Consider the following 19536-nt stretch of genomic DNA (forward strand, 5'->3'; position numbering starts at 1 on the left):
AGGGAATAGGATGCCATTTGGGATGTAACCCTGTCTGTCATCAAATTTAAAATCAGATGTATTTATCAGCCCTTGGTACATCAGCTGATATCTCAAAGTGCTGTACAGAAACCCAGCCTGAAACCCCAAACAGCAAGCAATGCAGGTGTAGAAGCACAGTGCTAATAGTATGAATGTGAAAACTAGGAGTTTGTTGTGTTCTGTTTCCATGTTCCATCCATCTCTTAATATTACACAGGTTTTTTTTGGTTAATTTGTTTTTATGTCGATTTGCAGGGACTTTTTGGGATAAGTTTCAGTCTGTAGTTGAATTCTCTTTATCTTAAACTATAAGGCACAATTAGAGACTGTCATTGCTATCAGTTCTGACTCGTGTTCATTAGGCACCTCCTTTCCACTAAATTGAACTTGTTCAATAAGAAACATTGGTTTTGAATAGGACCCAGGTCTGGGTTTGACATGGGGATCCTGTCCTGCCTGGCCAATAGGAACAGTTATGCTTTAGCCTGGCTGACCAATAGGAACAGTTCTGCTTTAGCCTGGTGGTCCTGTCCTGGCTGACCAATAGGAACAGTTCTGCTTTAGCCTGGTGGTCCTGTCCTGGCTGACCGACCAATAGCAACACTTCTGCTTTGGCCTGGCTGTCCAATAGCAATACTCCTGCTTTGGCCTGGCTGTCCAATAGCAACACTCCTGCTTTGGCCTGGCTGTCCAATAGGAACAATCCTGCTTTGGCCTGGCTGTCCAATAGGAACACTCCTGCTTTGGCCTGGCTGTCCAATAGGAACACTCCTGCTTTGGCCTGGCTGTCCAATAGGAACACTCCTGCTTTGGCCTGGCTGTCCAATAGCAACACTCCTGCTTTGGCCTGGCTGTCCAATAGCAACACTCCTGCTCTGGCCTGGCTGTCCAATAGCATCACTCCTTCTTTGGCCTGGCTGTCCAATAGCAACACTCCTTCTTTGGCCTGGCTGTCCAATAGCAACACTCCTCTTTGGCCTGGCTGTCCAATAGCAACACTCCTTCTTTGGCCTGGCTGTCCAATAGCAACACTCCTTCTTTGGCCTGGCTGTCCAATAGCAACACTCCTTCTTTGGCCTGGCTGTCCAATAGCAACACTCCTTCTTTGGCCTGGCTGTCCAATAGCAACACTCCTTCTTTGGCCTGGCTGTCCAATAGCAACACTCCTTCTTTGGCCTGTCTGTCCACTAGCAACACTCCTGCTCTGGCCTGGCTGTCTGCTCCGGGATCATTTTAGCAGCTCTGCAGTTCTGACCGGAACAGATGGAAAGGAGAGACATTCTCAGCAGGGAATGTTGTTCTGTTCTGCCAAGGAGCCCCGAGTACATTATGGTCTGATTTAACCATTCGTTTTACTGTGGATATAGATACTTTTGTACCTGTTTCCTCCAGCATCTTCACAAGGTCCTTTGCTGCTGTTCTGGGATTGATTTGCACTTTTCACACCAAAGTACGTTCATCTCTAGGAGACAGAACACGTCTCTTTCCTGAGCGGTATGACGGCTGCGTGGTCCCATGGTGTTTATACTTGCGTACTATTGTTTGTACAGATGAACGTTGTACCTTCAGGCATTTGGAAATTGCTCCCAAGGATGAACCAGACTTGTGGAGGTCTACAATTCTTTTCTGAGGTCTTGGCTGATTTTTTTTGATTTTCCCATGATGTCAAGCAAAGAGGCACTGAGTTTGAAGGTAGGCCTTGAAATAGAATGCTGTTCATTGGCTACAGCTCAGCGTTCAACACCATTAGTGCCCTCCAAGCTCATCACTAAGCTAAGGACCCTGGGACTAAACACCTCCCTCTGCAACTGGATCCTGGACTTCCTGACGGGCTACAAATAATCAAATGCCTATCCAGACTATTTGTATTGCCCCCTCATTTACACCACTGCTACACTCTTATCTATGCAAAATCATTTTTCTGTCTACCTACATGTACATATTATCTCCACTAACCGGTGCCCCCCGCACAGCACATTGACTCTGTACCAGTACCCCCCTGTAAATAGTCTCGCTGCTCTTTAATTACTTGTTACTTTTATTTATCCATATTTTTTAAATTTCATTTTGGGTTAAGGGCTCGTAAGTAAACATTTCACTGTAAGGTCTATTACACCTGTTGTTGTATTCAGCACATGTGACTAATAAAATTTGATTTGCATACAGGGATATAACCACAGATACCACATCTACACACACACACACACCAGGCACTCTCTTCCATCCACCCATTCCATCTTTTCTCATTCTTCTTCTCTGGTTTTGGAAGCAGCTTCAGAGTGTGGTTGTCTGTCTCAAAAAGCTGTTGAATACATTGTATTTGAAAGTATCCACACCCCTTGACACGTTACAGCCTTATTATAAAATAGATTAAATTCGTTTTTTTCCTCATCAATCTACACACAATACCCCATAATGACGAGCAAAAACAGGTTTTTAGACATTTTTGCAAATGTATATATTTTTTGCTTCTGAAATATAACATTTACATAAGTATTCAGACCCTTCACTCAGTACTTTGTTAAAGCACCTTTGGCAGCGATTTAAAGCCTCAAGTCTTCTCGAGTAGGACGCTACAAGCTTGGCACACCTGTATTTGTGGAGATTATCCCATTCTTGTCTTCAGATCCTCTCAAGCTCTGTCAAGTTGGATGGGGAGTGTTGCTGCACAGCTATTTTCAGGTCTCTCCAGAGTTGTTCAATCGGGTTCAAGTCCAGGCTCTGGCTAGGCCACTGAAGTACATTGAGACTTGTCCCGAAGCCAGTCCTGTGTTGTCTTGGCTGTGTGCTTAGGGTCGTTGTCCTGTTGGATGGTGAACCTTTGCCCCAGTCTGAGGTCCTGAGCGCTCTGGAGCAGGTTTTCATCAAGGATCTCTCTGTACTTTGCTCCGTTCACCTTTGCCTCAATCCTGACTAGTCTTTCAGTCCCTGCCTCTGAAAAACATCCCCACAGCATAATGCTGCCACCACCATGCTTCACCGTAGAGATGGTGCCAGGTTTCCTCCTGACGTGACGCTTGGCATTCAGGCCAAATAGTTCAATCTTGGTTTCATCAAACCAGAGAATCTTGTTTCTCATAGTCTCTAGGTGCCTTTTGGCAAACTCCAAGTGGGCTGTCATGTGCCTTTTACTGAGGAGTGGCTTCCGTCTGGCCACTTTACCAGAAAGGCCTGATTGGTGGAGTGCTGCAGAGATGGGAGAAACTTCCAGAAGGACAACCATCTCCACAGAGGATCTCTGGAGCTCTGTCAGTGGCCATAGGATTCTTGGTCACCTCCCTGACCAAGGCCCTTCTCCCCAGATTGCTCAGTTTGGCCAGGCGGGCAGCTCTAGGAAGAGTCTTGGTGGTTCCAAACTTCTTTCATTTAAGAATGATGGAGGCCACTGTATTCTTGGGGACCTTCAATGCTGCAGACATTGTATGGTACCCTTCACTAGATCTGAGCCTCGACACAATCCGGTCTCTGAGGACAGGTGTGTGTCTTTCCAAATCATGTCCAATCAATAGAATTTACCACAGGTGGACTCCAATCAAGTTGTAGAAACATCTCAAGGATGATCAATGGAAACAGGATGCACCTGAGCTCAATTTTGAGTCTCATAGCAAAGGGTCTGAATACTGATGTAAATAAGAAATTGATGTTTTATTTTTTTATACATTTTTGGAAATGTCGAAAAACCTGTTATCGCTTTGTCATTCTGGTGTATCGTGTGTAACATTTTTATTATTATACAGAAAATAAACAATCCTTTATTTAACTAGGCAAGTCAGTTAAGAACAAATGATTAATGACTGAGGAACAAATTTAATATAATACAATAATAATAATAATACAATAAATAATATAATATCTTAGAATAAGGGTGGAAGTGTGGAGAAAGTCAAGGGGTCTGAATGCACTGTGTGTGTATACCAGAATGAGTTCTTCACTGTTTCTGGAGAGAGAATATCCTCCACCCTGAATTTAGCAAAAATGTGAAGACAGGGCTGTATTGATGTTGATTGAACTGAACGATATTAACGGGCAGAATCATGCATACCCTGTCTGGGGCTGTAACGTCATAGCCTGGATCCCAGATCTGTTTACGCCGTCTTTCCAACTCCTATCTATGGTGACCATTGGAGTTAGCCTGGATCCCAGATCTGTTTGTGCTTTTGCCTACTTCATGCTGTCTTTCACGTCAAGACGGTTGACAAGGTGGCACAAACAGACTGGTACCCAGGCTACATTGAAGTTGGCTAGACCGCACATGGAGATCTGGGATCCAGGCTAACAACCTGCCTTGCACCTCCTGCTGTTTGAGACCTGTAGGGACACGTCATCATCAGACAGACCAACATATCTACTGTCACCCTCCCAGTACCTGTAGAAACAGGTCATGATGACCAGAGAAGATCCAACGTGAGTGTGCCAAAGGGCACCTTATTCCCTAGATAAATGTACCCTATAGTCCCTGTTCAAAGTTAGTGCACAATATAGGGAATATGGTGCTACTTGGGACGCAGCCTCTGGGTGAAGGAACATCCAGGAAAACAGCTGCCAGCTAGCCAAACATCTGAACTATACAATTAGAATAGCTGAGTCCATTCTACTAATTATATATCTATGGTCTGAGCACTGGCAGCACATTGGAAAAGTTAAATAAAAGGTTTCATTTAAATATATATATAATTGGAGAGGTCAGCATGTCTTGACCTGGGGTTGGCAGGACACATATTAAAGAAGCAAAGCAAGTCTACTGAATGGAAGCCATTAAACCTCGTTCCCACCGACATTGAGGAGGAGTGGGACAACACAACCTGATCAACTGTATGTGAAGGGGAGATGTCACACCAGATACTGACTGGTTATGATCCACGCCCCTACCTTTTATTTAAAGGTATCTGTGAAAAACAGAACTGTTTTCTCCGTCATGTGAAAGCTATAGATTAGGGTCAAATTAATTGTTTTCAATCGACTAATTTCCTTGAGTTAACAGTAACTGGGTAAAATATGTGCATTATATATAAATGTAACAGTTTGCTCCGTCCATGTTGCTGTAGCGTAGCAAAATGCTACGAGGGTCATTTGTTTTGACTCTAAATAGCAATTCATCTAATTCTGTTTCCGTGCTTGACATTTCAGCAAGGACCAAAAATGAAATCTGATCTAATCTGAGACCAGGAGGAGAGAACATGCTGTGTAGGCTGAGGATCGTTGGCAAGGACACCAACTTGAAGAAAAAGCTTTTTAGCAGAGCCTCGTGACATGTCCTCTTTCTTCCTTTAAAAAAAAATAAAAAAATTGGCCAATCAAATTCTGACAGAAGGCAGTGAGACGGGAAAAGATGTCTCCTAAACTAACCTTTGTCATGGAAATTGCTAAGCATTTTGACTTGATAATTTGCGCAACGTCACTCCCTAGGTGTTTAAACGATGTCATTAGAAGCCTCTCTGGTGAAGAAAAACAAGCCTTTTATTTCCAGAATGTATTTTTTTCAATGTCCAGGACTAAAAACAGATTTGAGGGAAATCATCATCACATGTAAGACTTCTGCTATTAAAACCAAACACATATTGAAATAAAAAACTGAGAGCCAAAGCCTATTAGGAGACGAGAGCATAAAGCATTTAAACACTGGGATAAGATCCGCACAGCTGCTGTCCAAAATGACACCCCTATTCCCTATATAGTGCACTCATTTTCACCAGTTTTATGGTCTCTGGTCTAAAGTAGTGCACTAAAATAGGGAGGCATTTAGGACATTCAACATTTCCATTCTGAGGGTGTGTTAGGCGTGAGGTGACCAAGGCAAGATTGAAACCTTCCTGTCCTCAGCTCAAGGCACTACAATAAAGGTGAGCCAGCCGTCTCTGATCCTGCCGTCAGTGGCCATACAGAGACTGTGCTTGCTACCGATCCAATATTAGAGCAACTATAACCTTTTTAACTGTCCGTTAGGAAAGTTAACCTCTTCAGACTCTAGCCTCTGCTGGGACACGCAAACATGTTCCCCGTCTCATATTGGTTCCTGGTCAAAAGCAGTGCACTACAGGGATCAATTTGGGACAGGACCCTTAAGTCTCAGAAGCTAAAGGATAAAGCTGCAGTAGATTCCCCAGTGATCACTGGTGTAGCGACCACAGTCCAGCTTCTCTAAACCCACCAGGGCCATGTGGTCTGGGGTCATCCGGGACCCGGGGCCCTCCTTGGCCGGTCGGAGGTAGACGCGGTCAAACCGACACCTGCTGACATACGGTACACTCTTGTTGCTGTTGGCCTTGGTGTCCCAGGTGTACCTGCAGTGCTCCTGCTTCCCCAGCTGCTCCCACACGTCACACACCCCACCGGGCAGACCTCCAACCTTGGTCACCTGAGACAGAAATAAAGTTATCAAGGGTTGACAGATTCCTTTTTGAGATATTGATAGAGATACTCTCAATGATCGGCTATGAAAAGCCAACTGACATTTACTCCTGAGGTGCTGACTTGCTGCACCCTCGACAACCACTGTGATTATTATTATTTGACCCTGCTGGTCATTTATGAACATTTGAACATCTTGGCCATGTTCTGTTATAATCTCCACCCGGCACAGCCAGAAGAGGACTGGCCACCCCTCAGAGCCTGGTTCCTCTCTAGGTTTCTTCCTAGGTTTTGACCTTTCTAGTGAGTTTTTCCTAGCCAGCGTGCTTCTACATCTGCATTGCTTGCTGTTTTAGGCTGGGTTTCTGTACAGCACTTTGAGATATCAGCTGATGTAAGAAGGGCTTTATAAATAAATGTGATATCGATGAGAAAGAATGGTTTCAGGTTAACACACAGAGAGACCTAACCTCGGCGTCCCTCAGGTTAGTGTCCCCTCCAAATAGGACAGTCACGTTAGTGGGAGCCTCCCTCATCCTCTTCAGCACCACACTCAGCTGTTTCATCCTCTCCTCTGCCTGTCCCTTACAGCTCTCAAAGTGGGACGTCATCACACACAGCTCCTGGTCCCTGAACGTCACCTGAGGACGAATGGACACGCACAGCGCTACGATAAGCTGTGTAGTAATAAAGACAATGACCCGTTGAGACTCCTGGGGTTTTAAAATCAGTGTGGACCTACTTGAGCAACGAGCAGGTTCCTCATCATCTGAGTGGTCGGGTAACTGATGATGTCACTATTCAGGAGTTTGACTCTGGACTTCTTCAGCATCAAACCAGTGAAGTACCCCTCCTTGCCTCCTGACATTGAGGAAGTAAAATGTGTTTGTCATGGCATAATTTATATATATATATATATATATATATATATATATATATATATCTCACAAGAGATTCTACAAAATATTAGGGACAACTTCCTAATATTGAGTTGCACCCCCTCCTTTTGCCCTCAGAACAGCCTCAAATTGTCTGGGATGGACTCTACAAGGTGTCCAAAGCGCTCCACAGGGATGCTGGCTCATGTTCATTCCAATGCCCCACCATAATTTGCAAATAAATTCATAAAAAATCCTACAATGTGATTTTCTGGATTTTTTTCCCTCATTTTGTCTGTCATAGTTGAAGTGTACCCATGATGAAAATTACAGGCCTCTCTCATCTTTTTAAGTGGGAGAACTTGCACAACTGGTGGCTGACTAAATACTGTTTTGCCCCACTGTATGTGCCATTTAGCAGATACTTATTCAAAGCAACATTACATTCCTCAGCAGGAATCGAACCCATTACCTTGGCATAAAAATACATAAGACACGGGTTCTGTTTCAGCATCCAACTTGCCCGGCAAGCAGCCAAGTGGTTAGTGTTGGGCCAACAACTGAAAGGATGCTGGATCGAATCCCCGAGCTGACAAGGTAAAAATCTGTCGTTCTGCCCGTGAACAAGGTAGTTTAACCCACTGTTCCCCTGAGCAAGGCAGTTAGCCCACTGTTCCCCTGGGCAAGGCAGTTAGCCCACTGTTCCCCTGGGCAAGGCAGTTAGCCCACTGTTCCCCTGGGCAAGGCAGTTAGCCCACTGTTCCCCTGGGCAAGGCAGTTAGCCCACTGTTCCCCTGGGCAAGGCAGTTAGCCCACTGTTCCCCTGGGCAAGGCAGTTAGCCCACTGTTCCCCTGGGCAAGGCAGTTAGCCCACTGTTCCCCTGGGCAAGGCAGTTAACCCACTGTTCCCCTGGGCAAGGCAGTTAACCCACTGTTCCCCTGGGCAAGGCAGTTAGCCCACTGTTCCCCTGGGCAAGGCAGTTAGCCCACTGTTCCCCTGGGCAAGGCAGTTAGCCCACTGTTCCCCTGGGCAAGGCAGTTAGCCCACTGTTCCCCTGGGCAAGGCAGTTAGCCCACTGTTCCCCTGGGCAAGGCAGTTAACCCACTGTTCCCCTGGGCAAGGCAGTTAGCCCACTGTTCCCCTGGGCAAGGCAGTTAGCCCACTGTTCCCCTGGGCAAGGCAGTTAGCCCACTGTTCCCCTGGGCAAGGCAGTTAAACCCAGTGTTCCCCTGAGCAAGGCAGTTAATTAACCTGTTAGAGCTCTAGGGGCGCTATTTCATTTTTGGATAAAAAACGTTCCCGTTTTAAGCGCGATATTTTGTCACGAAAAGATGCTCGACTATGCATATTCTTGACAGTTTTGGAAAGAAAACACTCTGAAGTTTCAGAATCTGCAAAGATTTTGTCTGTAAGTGCCCCAGAACTCATTCTACAGGCGAAACCAAGATGATGCATCACCCAGGAATTAGCAGAATTTCTGAAGCTCTGTTTTCCATTCTCTCCTTATATGGCTGTGATTGCGCAACGAATGAGCCTACACTTTCTGTCGTTCGCCCAAGGTCTTAGCAGCATTGTGACGTATTTGTAGGCATATCATTGGAAGATTGACCATAAGAGACTACATTTTCCAAGTGTCCGCCTGGTGTCCTGCGTCGAATTCGGTGCGCAATTGCCAGCTGCTTCTACTTTACCATTTGATTCAGGGGAGAAAGCATGTGTCCAAGAACGATGTATCAATGAAGAGATATGTGAAAAACACCTTGATGATTGATTCTAAACAACGTTTGCCATGTTTTCAGTCGATATTATGGAGTTAATTTGGAAAAAAGTTTGCGTTTTGAGGACTGAATTTATGGATTTTTTTTGGTAGCCAAATGTGATGTATAAAACGGAGCTATTTCTAATACACAAGGAATCTTTTTGGAAAAACTGAGCATCTGCTATCTGAGAGTATCCTCATTGAAAACATCAGAAGTTCTTCAAAGGTAAATGATTTTATTTGAAGGCTTTTATGTTTTTGTTAATGTTGCGTGCTGGATGCTAACGCTAATGCTAACGCTAAATGCTAACGCGAAATGCTAACTCTAGCTAGCTACTTTTACACAAATTATTGTTTTCCTATGGTTGAGAAGCATATTTTGAAAATCTGAGATGACAGTGTTGTTTACAAAAGGCTAAGCTTGAGAGATGGCATATTTATTTCATTTCATTTGCGATTTTCATAAACAGTTAACGTTGTGTTATGCTAATGAGCTTGCTGATAGATTTACACAATCCTGGATACAGGGGTTTTTTCATAGCTAAACGTGACGCAGAAAACGGAGCGATTTGTCCTAAACAAATAATCTTTCAGGAAAAACTGAACATTTGCTATCTGAGAGTCTCATTGAAAACATCTGAAGTTCTTCAAAGGTAAATGATTTTTTTGAATGCTTTTCTGTTTTTTTGTGTAAATGTTGCCAGCTGAATGCTAATGCTAAATGCTACGTTAGCCATCAATACTGTTACACAAATGCTTGTTTTGCAATGGTTGAGAAGCATATTTTGAAAATCTGAGATGACAGTGTTGTTAACAAAAGGCTAAGCTTGAGAGCTAGCATATTTATTTCATTTCATTTGCGATTTTCATGAATAGTTAACGTTGCGTTATGGTAATGAGCTTGAGTCTGTATTCACGAACCCGGATCCGGGATGGGGAGATCAGAAAGGTTAAACCCACTGTTCCCCGGGCGCCGAAGACGTGGATGTTGATCAAGGCAGCTCCCCTCACCTCTCTGATTCAGAGGGGTTGGGTTAAGACAGCTCCCCTCACCTCTCTGATTCAGAGGGGTTGGGTTAAATGCAGAAGACACATTTCAGTTGAACAACTGACAAGGTATCCCCCCTTTCTGTGACTAATTGCGCATGCATCGATGGGAATGTAGGTGTTATCTTGATATGGTAAAACTGTCACACCATACCCTCAATGATGGTGTAGCTGACGGCTCGCTTCTTGAGGTACTGAACATATGGTTCAATGAGTTCCTGCAGAAACACCACGTCAGGGGTGTACCTTAAAGGAGAGGAGAGAACGACGTTAAAGTATGTTAACAGACAGACCCATCATATCCACAACTAGTGTCCATGTCAAATGCAAAAGACGTTTCTGTGAATTTTGTCCCATAATTCCCCCGTGACGTTTTGGATCTGCCTGAAGTGTAGGCTAACCCAGAGACATTTCCTTGAGTTTAGAGGAAGGATGTTAGCCTTGCCTTTCACATAGGTTGTGTGTATTCTACATAGACCCAAAAGCCAGAGCCCCTGTTCCCAAAGCCCCGGGCCGGCTGTTCCCTAAACCCCGGGCCGGCTGTTCCCTAAACCCCGGGCCGGCTGTTCCCTAAACCCCGGGCCGGCTGTTCCCTAAACCCCGGGCCAGCTGTTCCCTAAACACCGGGCCGGCTGTTCCCTAAACCCCGGGCCGACTGTTCCATAAAACACTAGGCCGGCTGTTCCCTAAACCTCAGCTGTTCCCTAAACCCTGGGCCGGCTGTTCCCTAAACCCTGGGCCGGCTGTTCCCTAAACCCCGGGCCGGCTGTTCCATAAAACACTAGGCCGGCTGTTCCTAAACCACAGGCCGGCTGTTCCCTAAACCCTGGGCCGGCTGTTCCCTAAACCCCGGGCCGGCTGTTCCCTAAACCTCAGCTGTTCCCTAAACCCTGGGCCGGCTGTTCCCTAAAGCCCCGGGCCGGCTGTTCCCTAAAGCCCCGGGCCGGCTGTTCCCTAAAGCCCCGGGCCGGCTGTTCCCTAAAGCCCCGGGCCGGCTGTTCCCTAAAGCCCCGGGCCGGCTGTTCCCTAAACCCCGGGCCGGCTGTTCCCTAAACCCCGGGCCGGCTGTTCCCTAAACCCCGGGCCGACTGTTCCATAAAACACTAGGCCGGCTGTTCCTAAACCACGGGCCGGCTGTTCCCTAAAGCCCCGGGCCGGCTGTTCCCTAAAGCCCCGGGCCGGCTGTTCCCTAAAGCCCCGGGCCGGCTGTTCCCTAAAGCCCCGGGCCGGCTGTTCCCTAAAGCCCCGGGCCGGCTGTTCCCTAAAGCCCCGGGCCGGCTGTTCCCTAAAGCCCCGGGCCGGCTGTTCCCTAAAACCCCGGGCCGGCTGTTCCCTAAAACCCCGGGCCGGCTGTTCCCTAAACCCCCGGGCCGGGTTAAGAGTGAGGATGTTAAGGAAAGTATTTGATATGGTCCCATAACGGCTGACTAAAGACAGCTAACCAACAGCGACTCACAGGGCCAGATAGGAACAGAGGCCTCTAGCACGCTCTCCCAGGTTCACGGTGTCCAGACCATCTACATTCCAAGAGATCAGCGACAGTTTGCCGCCATCCTGCTCCTCAGAGCCCGAGGTTTTAACTTCAGCTTTGGGTTCCACTGACTTGGAGGAGTTGGTTGACTTGGCGCTGCTGCTGCTGGAACAGGCAGGCTCTTCTGTGGTCAGGTCAATGCTGCAGGATTTGCAAGGACAGATTAGGGCAGTGTTTCCCAGTCCCGAGGGCCCAAAGGGGGTGCACATTTCGTTTTTTGCACTAGCACTAACACACTTGATTCAACTCATCATCAAGCCTTTGATTATTTGAATAAAAAGTGTTGAGGGTAATTGATAAGGCAGTAACTAAAATGTGCACCCCCTTTGGGCCCTCAGGACCAGGACTGGGAAACACTGGATTACAGAAAATATCTAGACCAGCACTGTAAATAACTTGTTAAATAATGGTTAAAGAGGCCCACAGTTTATTTTACACTTACCAAAATGACTAAATAAATATTGATATTGTAGACAGGTCAACGCATGAATATATATCACAATACATACCAGTCTATTTTCCCCTGTGGTTTGTCCAATTTCCGTCTTTTAACTTTAGGGGGGCTGATGTCCTTCTTTGGTGAATCTTCCACTGTAAAAACTGCCTCCATGTCAGCCTCGAAAAATGAGTTCAGAGCTCTCTGAAAGGTAACACAACATACATGCAGTATAGAGAGGGTTAATGGTTTTTTCCTCCAGACCTTAAAACTAAAGTGATAGTTAATTACGTGAAGTTAAATGTCCAACGCGTTGGATTCCATGGAAATAAGACGCCCTAACGTTGGGATGAGCAGCTACCGGAAGTGTTGTCGAATCCAATGTGCTGCTATAGCATTAGTTAGCTTAGCATGCTGATGAACAAACAGCAGTATTGAAATTCTCCATTTCTCAGTTGGTGGTCTAATTAAGTGCGTGGTCATCTCCCAACCCCTGGGTTGGTTACATTTTCCCCGAGACATATCTCACGGCGTAGCCTCGATCCGACAACGGATGGAAAAACTTATTTTACTCTATATATTAGAAACTGTTTTTAAGGCAATATAATTTCTGACCAACTTTTATGTTGAATTGGACTCTTCTGTCATTGCAGACAGAAAAAGGGGTCTGTGTTCCAAAGTTGTGTAGTCCTCTAATGTTAACTAATCAAATGGACTGATTGAAGCAGGATAATTAGCTATACCTCCATTTCCCAGTCATTTTCAGCAAGGTAACATTGAGCCACGGCGCTATCGGATCCTGTTACGGACACAAACTCATCACACAGACCAGTCCTCGTTTCTTCTAAAGTCGACACGGACTTGGAGATATTACTCATGGTTTTATCAATTTTACAGCGACACGTAATCTTGTTTTAGAAGCGAAGCAGAATCATTTTTTTCTTCTTATTTGAGGTTTAACAGCAGTTGACAGCCAATGAATGTTGCATTACCGCCACCTACCTGACTGGAGTACAACTTCCTTATTACTTTGCTTTATTTTTAAATAAAACAAATACCATCTAACCCTACACTCACTAAAAACCCACTCCACTATTTGCACCTATTTAGTCCTACCTCAGGCCAACAGCCTGAAAGGATGGGACACCACCACTCAACACACTGTGTAACTCTTCTGCCATCACATACCTCTCTGCAGCTGCCACCACATCCTCAATTGTCTGTGACTTCCGTTTCATCCCTGCAGTACAGTTGATAACCATTGCTATAAATGCTAGAAAGCCCAATCTTACTGAAACATATATCACTTGTTGGTTTATCCCTCTGTACTGGTACAGATCTACTACTCACATCAGTCCTCTCAGGATCCCTCCCTCTGTACTGGTACAGATCTACTAGTCACACCAGTCCTCTCAGGATCCCTCCCTCTGTACTGGTACAGATCTACTAGTCACACCCCTCCTCTCAGGATCCCTCCCTCTGTACTGGTACAGATCTACTACTCACACCCCTCCTCTCAGGATCCCTCCCTCTGTACTGGTACAGATCTACTAGTCACACCAGTCCTCTCAGGATCCCTCCCTCTGTACTGGTACAGATCTACTAGTCACACCAGTCCTCTCAGGATCCCTCCCTCTGTACTGGTACAGATCTACTACTCACACCCCTCCTCTCAGGATCCCCCCCTCTGTACTGGTACAGATCTACTAGTCACACCAGTCCTCTCAGGATCCCTCCCTCTGTACTGGTACAGATCTACTACTCACACCCCTCCTCTCAGGATCCCTCCCTATGTACTGGTACAGATCTACTAGTCACACCAGTCCTCTCAGGATCCCTCCCTCTGTACTGGTACAGATCTACTAGTCACACCACTCCTCTCAGGATCCCTCCCTATGTACTGGTACAGATCTACTAGTCACACCAGTCCTCTCAGGATCCCTCCCTATGTACTGGTACAGATCTACTACTCATACCACTCCTCTCAGGATCCCTCCCTATGTACTGGTACAGATCTACTAGTCACACCACTCCTCTCAGGATCCCTCCCTATGTACTGGTACAGATCTACTACTCATACCACTCCTCTCAGGATCCCTCCCTATGTACTGGTACAGATCTACTAGTCACACCAGTCCTCTCAGGATCCCTCCCTCTGTACTGGTACAGATCTACTAGTCACACCAGTCCTCTCAGGATCCCTCCCTCTGTACTGGTACAGATCTACTAGTCACACCAGTCCTCTCAGGATCCCTCCCTCTGTACTGGTACAGATCTACTAGTCACACCAGTCCTCTCAGGATCCCTCCCTCTGTACTGGTACAGATCTACTAGTCACACCACTCCTCTCAGGATCCCTCCCTCTGTACTGGTACAGATCTACTACTCACACCAGTCCTCTCAGGATCCCTTCCTCTGCTTTCTTCACTGCCTCAGCATATGACAACTTCTGCACTACTCTAACCCTGGAAACCTCAACCTGCCTCTCTCACACGGGACATTTCTGATCCCCAGCCACATGGGCACCCCTGCAGTTAACACATACCACTACTTTCCCCAATACTACACATTCCTCCATCCCATGCCCTTCTGCACACTTCTCACACCTTGGAACGGTCCTCCGACACACTGCTGTCACTTGCCCATAATCTTGACACCTGTAACAACATAATGTAGTCGGCACAAAAGCTCATACGGGATAACTTATATATCCTAACATCACTTAGATGGGCAAAGACTTCACGTCCTCGTGAAGCTAGCCAAGCGCACCTCGCGAAGCTAGCCAATATAATACAAGGGTTAGCAGCAACGTGAACTGACCAATCAGCGACCCGGAGAAGCAGACTGTTTTGAGGGAAGTTTGGTTCCACTAATGCGATTGAGAATTAAATTGCGTACAGCGTCGTTAAATATGTTTTCTCTAACTTTGAAGTAGTTAAAACAAAAATGTTGGCATATGTTGGACACTCAGGGGTTGGATCGAGTTAAGGTGTTTTATTTTTTTACATAAAAAAAAATAGCTAAAGATAAAAATCAGACCTCAACAGGACGTGCTGATCACAGCCACTGAATGGAACCAGTTTCCCGACAGGTACATGAAGGCTGCCGAGGTGGGTGAAGACGTGCTGATCACAGCCACAGTGTTGAAGCAAGGACGGACCCCTGGCATTCGCTACTGTCGACCTCACTGGCAAAGCCTCTGGGAAAACTCATCGCACAAAAGACACTCAAAAGCACCTTGGTAGCTACTTGATGTAGGGTGGGTGCTTTCCCAAAACGCTGACCTTGGGTCAGTTTTGCATTTCCCCACCAAAGGTTAGGATTGGGGGAGCGGAAGCTGAACCTTAGATCATGTTGCTAGGGGGAAACTTCACCCCGGAGCCACTGTCAGCCAATCAGGAATTGTCACACTGCTACTGTGCCACTGTGTTAGTCAGCAAGTCTGTGGAGGGGTGAAGAAAGATGATTATTTTGTGTATCTAATTGTGCAGTAAATATATATCTACACACTTTGTATAAATAAAACACCAGGAAATACTTTAAGTTGGCATTGTATTGGGATATGTTCAGCAGTGTTGTTTTCTAGATTCATTTCAAAATAAAGAATCAACTCAGGAGAACACGTTGACCTGCCTTCAGGAGAACACATTGACCTGCCTTCAGGTGAACACGTTGACCTGCCTTCAGGTGAACACATTGACCTGCCTTCAGGTGAACACATTGACCTGCCTTCAGGAGAACACGTTGACCTGCCTTCAGGTGAACACATTGACCTGCCTTCAGGTTGACCTGCCTTCAGGAGAACACATTGACCTGCCTTCAGGTGAACACATTGACCTGCCTTCAGGTGACACATTGACGTGCCTTCAGGTGAACACATTGACCTGCCTTCAGGTGAACACATTGACCTGCCTTCAGGTGAACACATTGACCTGCCTTCAGGTGAACACATTGACCTGCCTTCAGGTGAACACATTGACCTGCCTTCAGGAGAACACGTTGACCTGCCTTCAGGTGAACACATTGACCTGCCTTCAGGTTGACCTGCCTTCAGGTGACACATTGACCTGCCTTCAGGAGAACACATTGACCTGCCTTCAGGTGAACACATTGACCTGCCTTCAGGTGAACACATTGACCTGCCTTCAGGTGAACACATTGACCTGCCTTCAGGTGAACACATTGACCTGCCTTCAGGTGAACACATTGACCTGCCTTCAGGTGAACACATTGACCTGCCTTCAGGAGAACACATTGACCTGCCTTCAGGTGAACACATTGACCTGCCTTCAGGTGAACACATTGACCTGCCTTCAGGTGAACACATTGACCTGCCTTCAGGTTGACCTGCCTTCAGGAGAACACATTGACCTGCCTTCAGGTTGACCTGCCTTCAGGAGAACACATTGACCTGCCTTCAGGTTGACCTGCCTTCAGGAGAACACATTGACCTGCCTTCAGGTGAACACGTTGACCTGCCTTCAGGTGAACACATTGACCTGCCTTCAGGAGAACACATTGACCTGCCTTCAGGTGAACACATTGACCTGCCTTCAGGTGAACACATTGACCTGCCTTCAGGTGAACACATTGACCTGCCTTCAGGTGAACACATTGACCTGCCTTCAGGTGAACACATTGACCTGCCTTCAGGTGAACACATTGACCTGCCTTCAGGTGAACACATTGACCTGCCTTCAGGTGAACACATTGACCTGCCTTCAGGAGAACACATTGACCTGCCTTCAGGAGAACACATTGACCTGCCTTCAGGTTGACCTGCCTTCAGGTGAACACATTGACCTGCCTTCAGGTGAACACATTGACCTGCCTTCAGGAGAACACATTGACCTGCCTTCAGGTTGACCTGCCTTCAGGTGAACACATTGACCTGCCTTCAGGTGAACACATTGACCTGCCTTCAGGAGAACACATTGACCTGCCTTCAGGTTGACCTGCCTTCAGGTGAACACATTGACCTGCCTTCAGGTGAACACATTGACCTGCCTTCAGGTTGACCTGCCTTCAGGAGAACACATTGACCTGCCTTCAGGTTGACCTGCCTTCAGGAGAACACATTGACCTGCCTTCAGGTTGACCTGCCTTCAGGTGAACACATTGACCTGCCTTCAGGTGAACACGTTGACCTGCCTTCAGGTGAACACATTGACCTGCCTTCAGGAGAACACATTGACCTGCCTTCAGGTGAACACATTGACCTGCCTTCAGGTGAACACATTGACCTGCCTTCAGGAGAACACATTGACCTGCCTTCAGGTGAACACATTGACCTGCCTTCAGGTGAACACATTGACCTGCCTTCAGGTGAACACATTGACCTGCCTTCAGGTGAACACATTGACCTGCCTTCAGGTGAACACATTGACCTGCCTTCAGGTGAACACATTGACCTGCCTTCAGGTGAACACATTGACCTGCCTTCAGGTGAACACATTGACCTGCCTTCAGGTGAACACATTGACCTGCCTTCAGGAGAACACATTGACCTGCCTTCAGGAGAACACATTGACCTGCCTTCAGGTTGACCTGCCTTCAGGTGAACACATTGACCTGCCTTCAGGTGAACACATTGACCTGCCTTCAGGAGAACAAATTGACCTGCCTTCAGGTTGACCTGCCTTCAGGTGAACACATTGACCTGCCTTCAGGTGAACACATTGACCTGCCTTCAGGAGAACACATTGACCTGCCTTCAGGAGAACACATTGACCTGCCTTCAGGTTGACCTGCCTTCAGGTGAACACATTGACCTGCCTTCAGGTGAACACATTGACCTGCCTTCAGGTTGACCTGCCTTCAGGTGAACACATTGACCTGCCTTCAGGTGAACACATTGACCTGCCTTCAGGAGAACACATTGACCTGCCTTCAGGAGAACACATTGACCTGCCTTCAGGTGAACACATTGACCTGCCTTCAGGTTGACCTGCCTTCAGGTGAACACATTGACCTGCCTTCAGGTGAACACATTGACCTGCCTTCAGGAGAACACATTGACCTGCCTTCAGGAGAACACATTGACCTGCCTTCAGGTGAACACATTGACCTGCCTTCAGGTGAACACATTGACCTGCCTTCAGGAGAACACATTGACCTGCCTTCAGGAGAACACATTGACCTGCCTTCAGGTGAACACATTGACCTGCCTTGAAATGTACAGACTGTGCCTTATTTCCCCCGGCAAAGCAAGCTTGCAAAACATTATTATTATTATTTTATTTTTAAACACACCCATTTTATAAGCACCGCATCAATTAGTACTCTTAGGATACTGTTGTTTGTCAAATTAAGGAACATAAATCTGGCGATCACATTCATTTCAACTCCACAATCTGTTCCATTGTTAGGTACATTATCTTTTTAACACCAGTTCCAGCATTCACCCTTGCCAACCCACTTGGGGGGGAAAAAAAAACATCAGATTTCAGTAGCTTGAACGGCTTGCGTGTTAACATCTAACCAACATCGACACTGTGTGTCTGTCCGCACCATGCGATTCACAACACTGGTCTCAAAACTCCCTCCCAACTGTTCTCATCTATACTCCAGCTCTTAACAAAAATCTGCCTGGAATATTTCACAGGAATGCAAATGACGGCCAAAATCAATTAAAAAAACAAAACAAACACCCAGCTTCAAACTAAGGAGGCTTCTTAAAAAGGAAAACAAAGAAGAAATACCTACACCAAATGATTTTTAAATACTGTTCATATGCATCTTTAAAAATATGTCGTTCTAGAACCCCTCTGGGCATCTTTTCCTCTTTAAAAACACATCATAGATGTCATTCTAGAACCCCTCTGGGCATCTTTTCCTCTTTAAAAACACATCATAGATGTCGTTCTAGAACCCCCCTGGGCATCTTTTCCTCTTTAAAAACACATCATAGATGTCGTTCTAGAACCCCTCTGGGCATCTTTTCCTCTTTAAAAACACATCATAGATGTCGTTCTAGAACCCCTCTGGGCATCTTTTCCTCTTTAAAAACACATCATAGATGTCGTTCTAGAACCCCTCTGGGCATCTTTTCCTCTTTAAAAACACATCATAGATGTCGTTCTAGAACCCCTCTGGGCATCTTTTCCTCTTTAAAAACACATCATAGATGTCGTTCTAGAACCCCTCTGGGCATCTTTTCCTCTTGAAAAACACATCATAGATGTCATTCTAGAACCCCTCTGGGCATCTTTTCCTCTTTAAAAACACATCATAGATGTCGTTCTAGAACCCCTCTGGGCATCTTTTCCTCTTTAAAAACACATCATAGATGTCGTTCTAGAACCCCCCTGGGCATCTTTTCCTCTTTAAAAACACATCATAGATGTGGTTCTAGAACCCCTCTGGGCATCTTTTCCTCTTTAAAAACACATCATAGATGTCGTTCTAGAACCCCTCTGGGCATCTTTTCCTCTTTAAAAACACATCATAGATGTCGTTCTAGAACCCCCCCTGGGCATATTTTCCTCTTTAAAAACACATCATAGATGTCGTTCT

General features: G+C 46.1%; 1 protein-coding gene across 6 annotated transcripts; it reads right to left on the bottom strand.

Annotated features, from left to right (window-relative positions):
• Positions 1-5476: 5476 nt before the first annotated feature.
• Positions 5477-13479, bottom strand: tdp2b (tyrosyl-DNA phosphodiesterase 2b). Of its 6 annotated transcripts, none has more exons than XM_036971295.2 (7): positions 13210-13479; positions 12095-12225; positions 11511-11726; positions 10209-10300; positions 7112-7230; positions 6840-7010; positions 5477-6376 (listed from the first exon to the last, which is right to left on the bottom strand). In XM_036971295.2, the coding sequence occupies exons 2-7, from the start codon at positions 12193-12195 to the stop codon at positions 6095-6097; spliced, it is 981 nt and encodes a 326-aa protein (XP_036827190.1). In that variant the 5' UTR covers positions 12196-12225; positions 13210-13479; the 3' UTR covers positions 5477-6094. The 6 variants fall into 6 exon arrangements, 5 of the variants coding, with proteins under 5 accessions (XP_036827190.1, XP_021422849.1, XP_036827191.1 ...); XM_021567174.3 differs by lacking the exon at positions 13210-13479 and adding an exon at positions 12765-13025; XM_036971296.2 differs by lacking the exon at positions 13210-13479 and adding an exon at positions 12383-13021.
• Positions 13480-19536: the final 6057 nt, after the last annotated feature.

The sequence above is a fragment of the Oncorhynchus mykiss genome, chromosome 30 (genome assembly GCF_057628025.1).
Source record: "Oncorhynchus mykiss isolate SJ-2025 chromosome 30, ASM5762802v1, whole genome shotgun sequence".
Classification (NCBI taxonomy): Eukaryota; Metazoa; Chordata; class Actinopteri; order Salmoniformes; family Salmonidae; genus Oncorhynchus; species Oncorhynchus mykiss.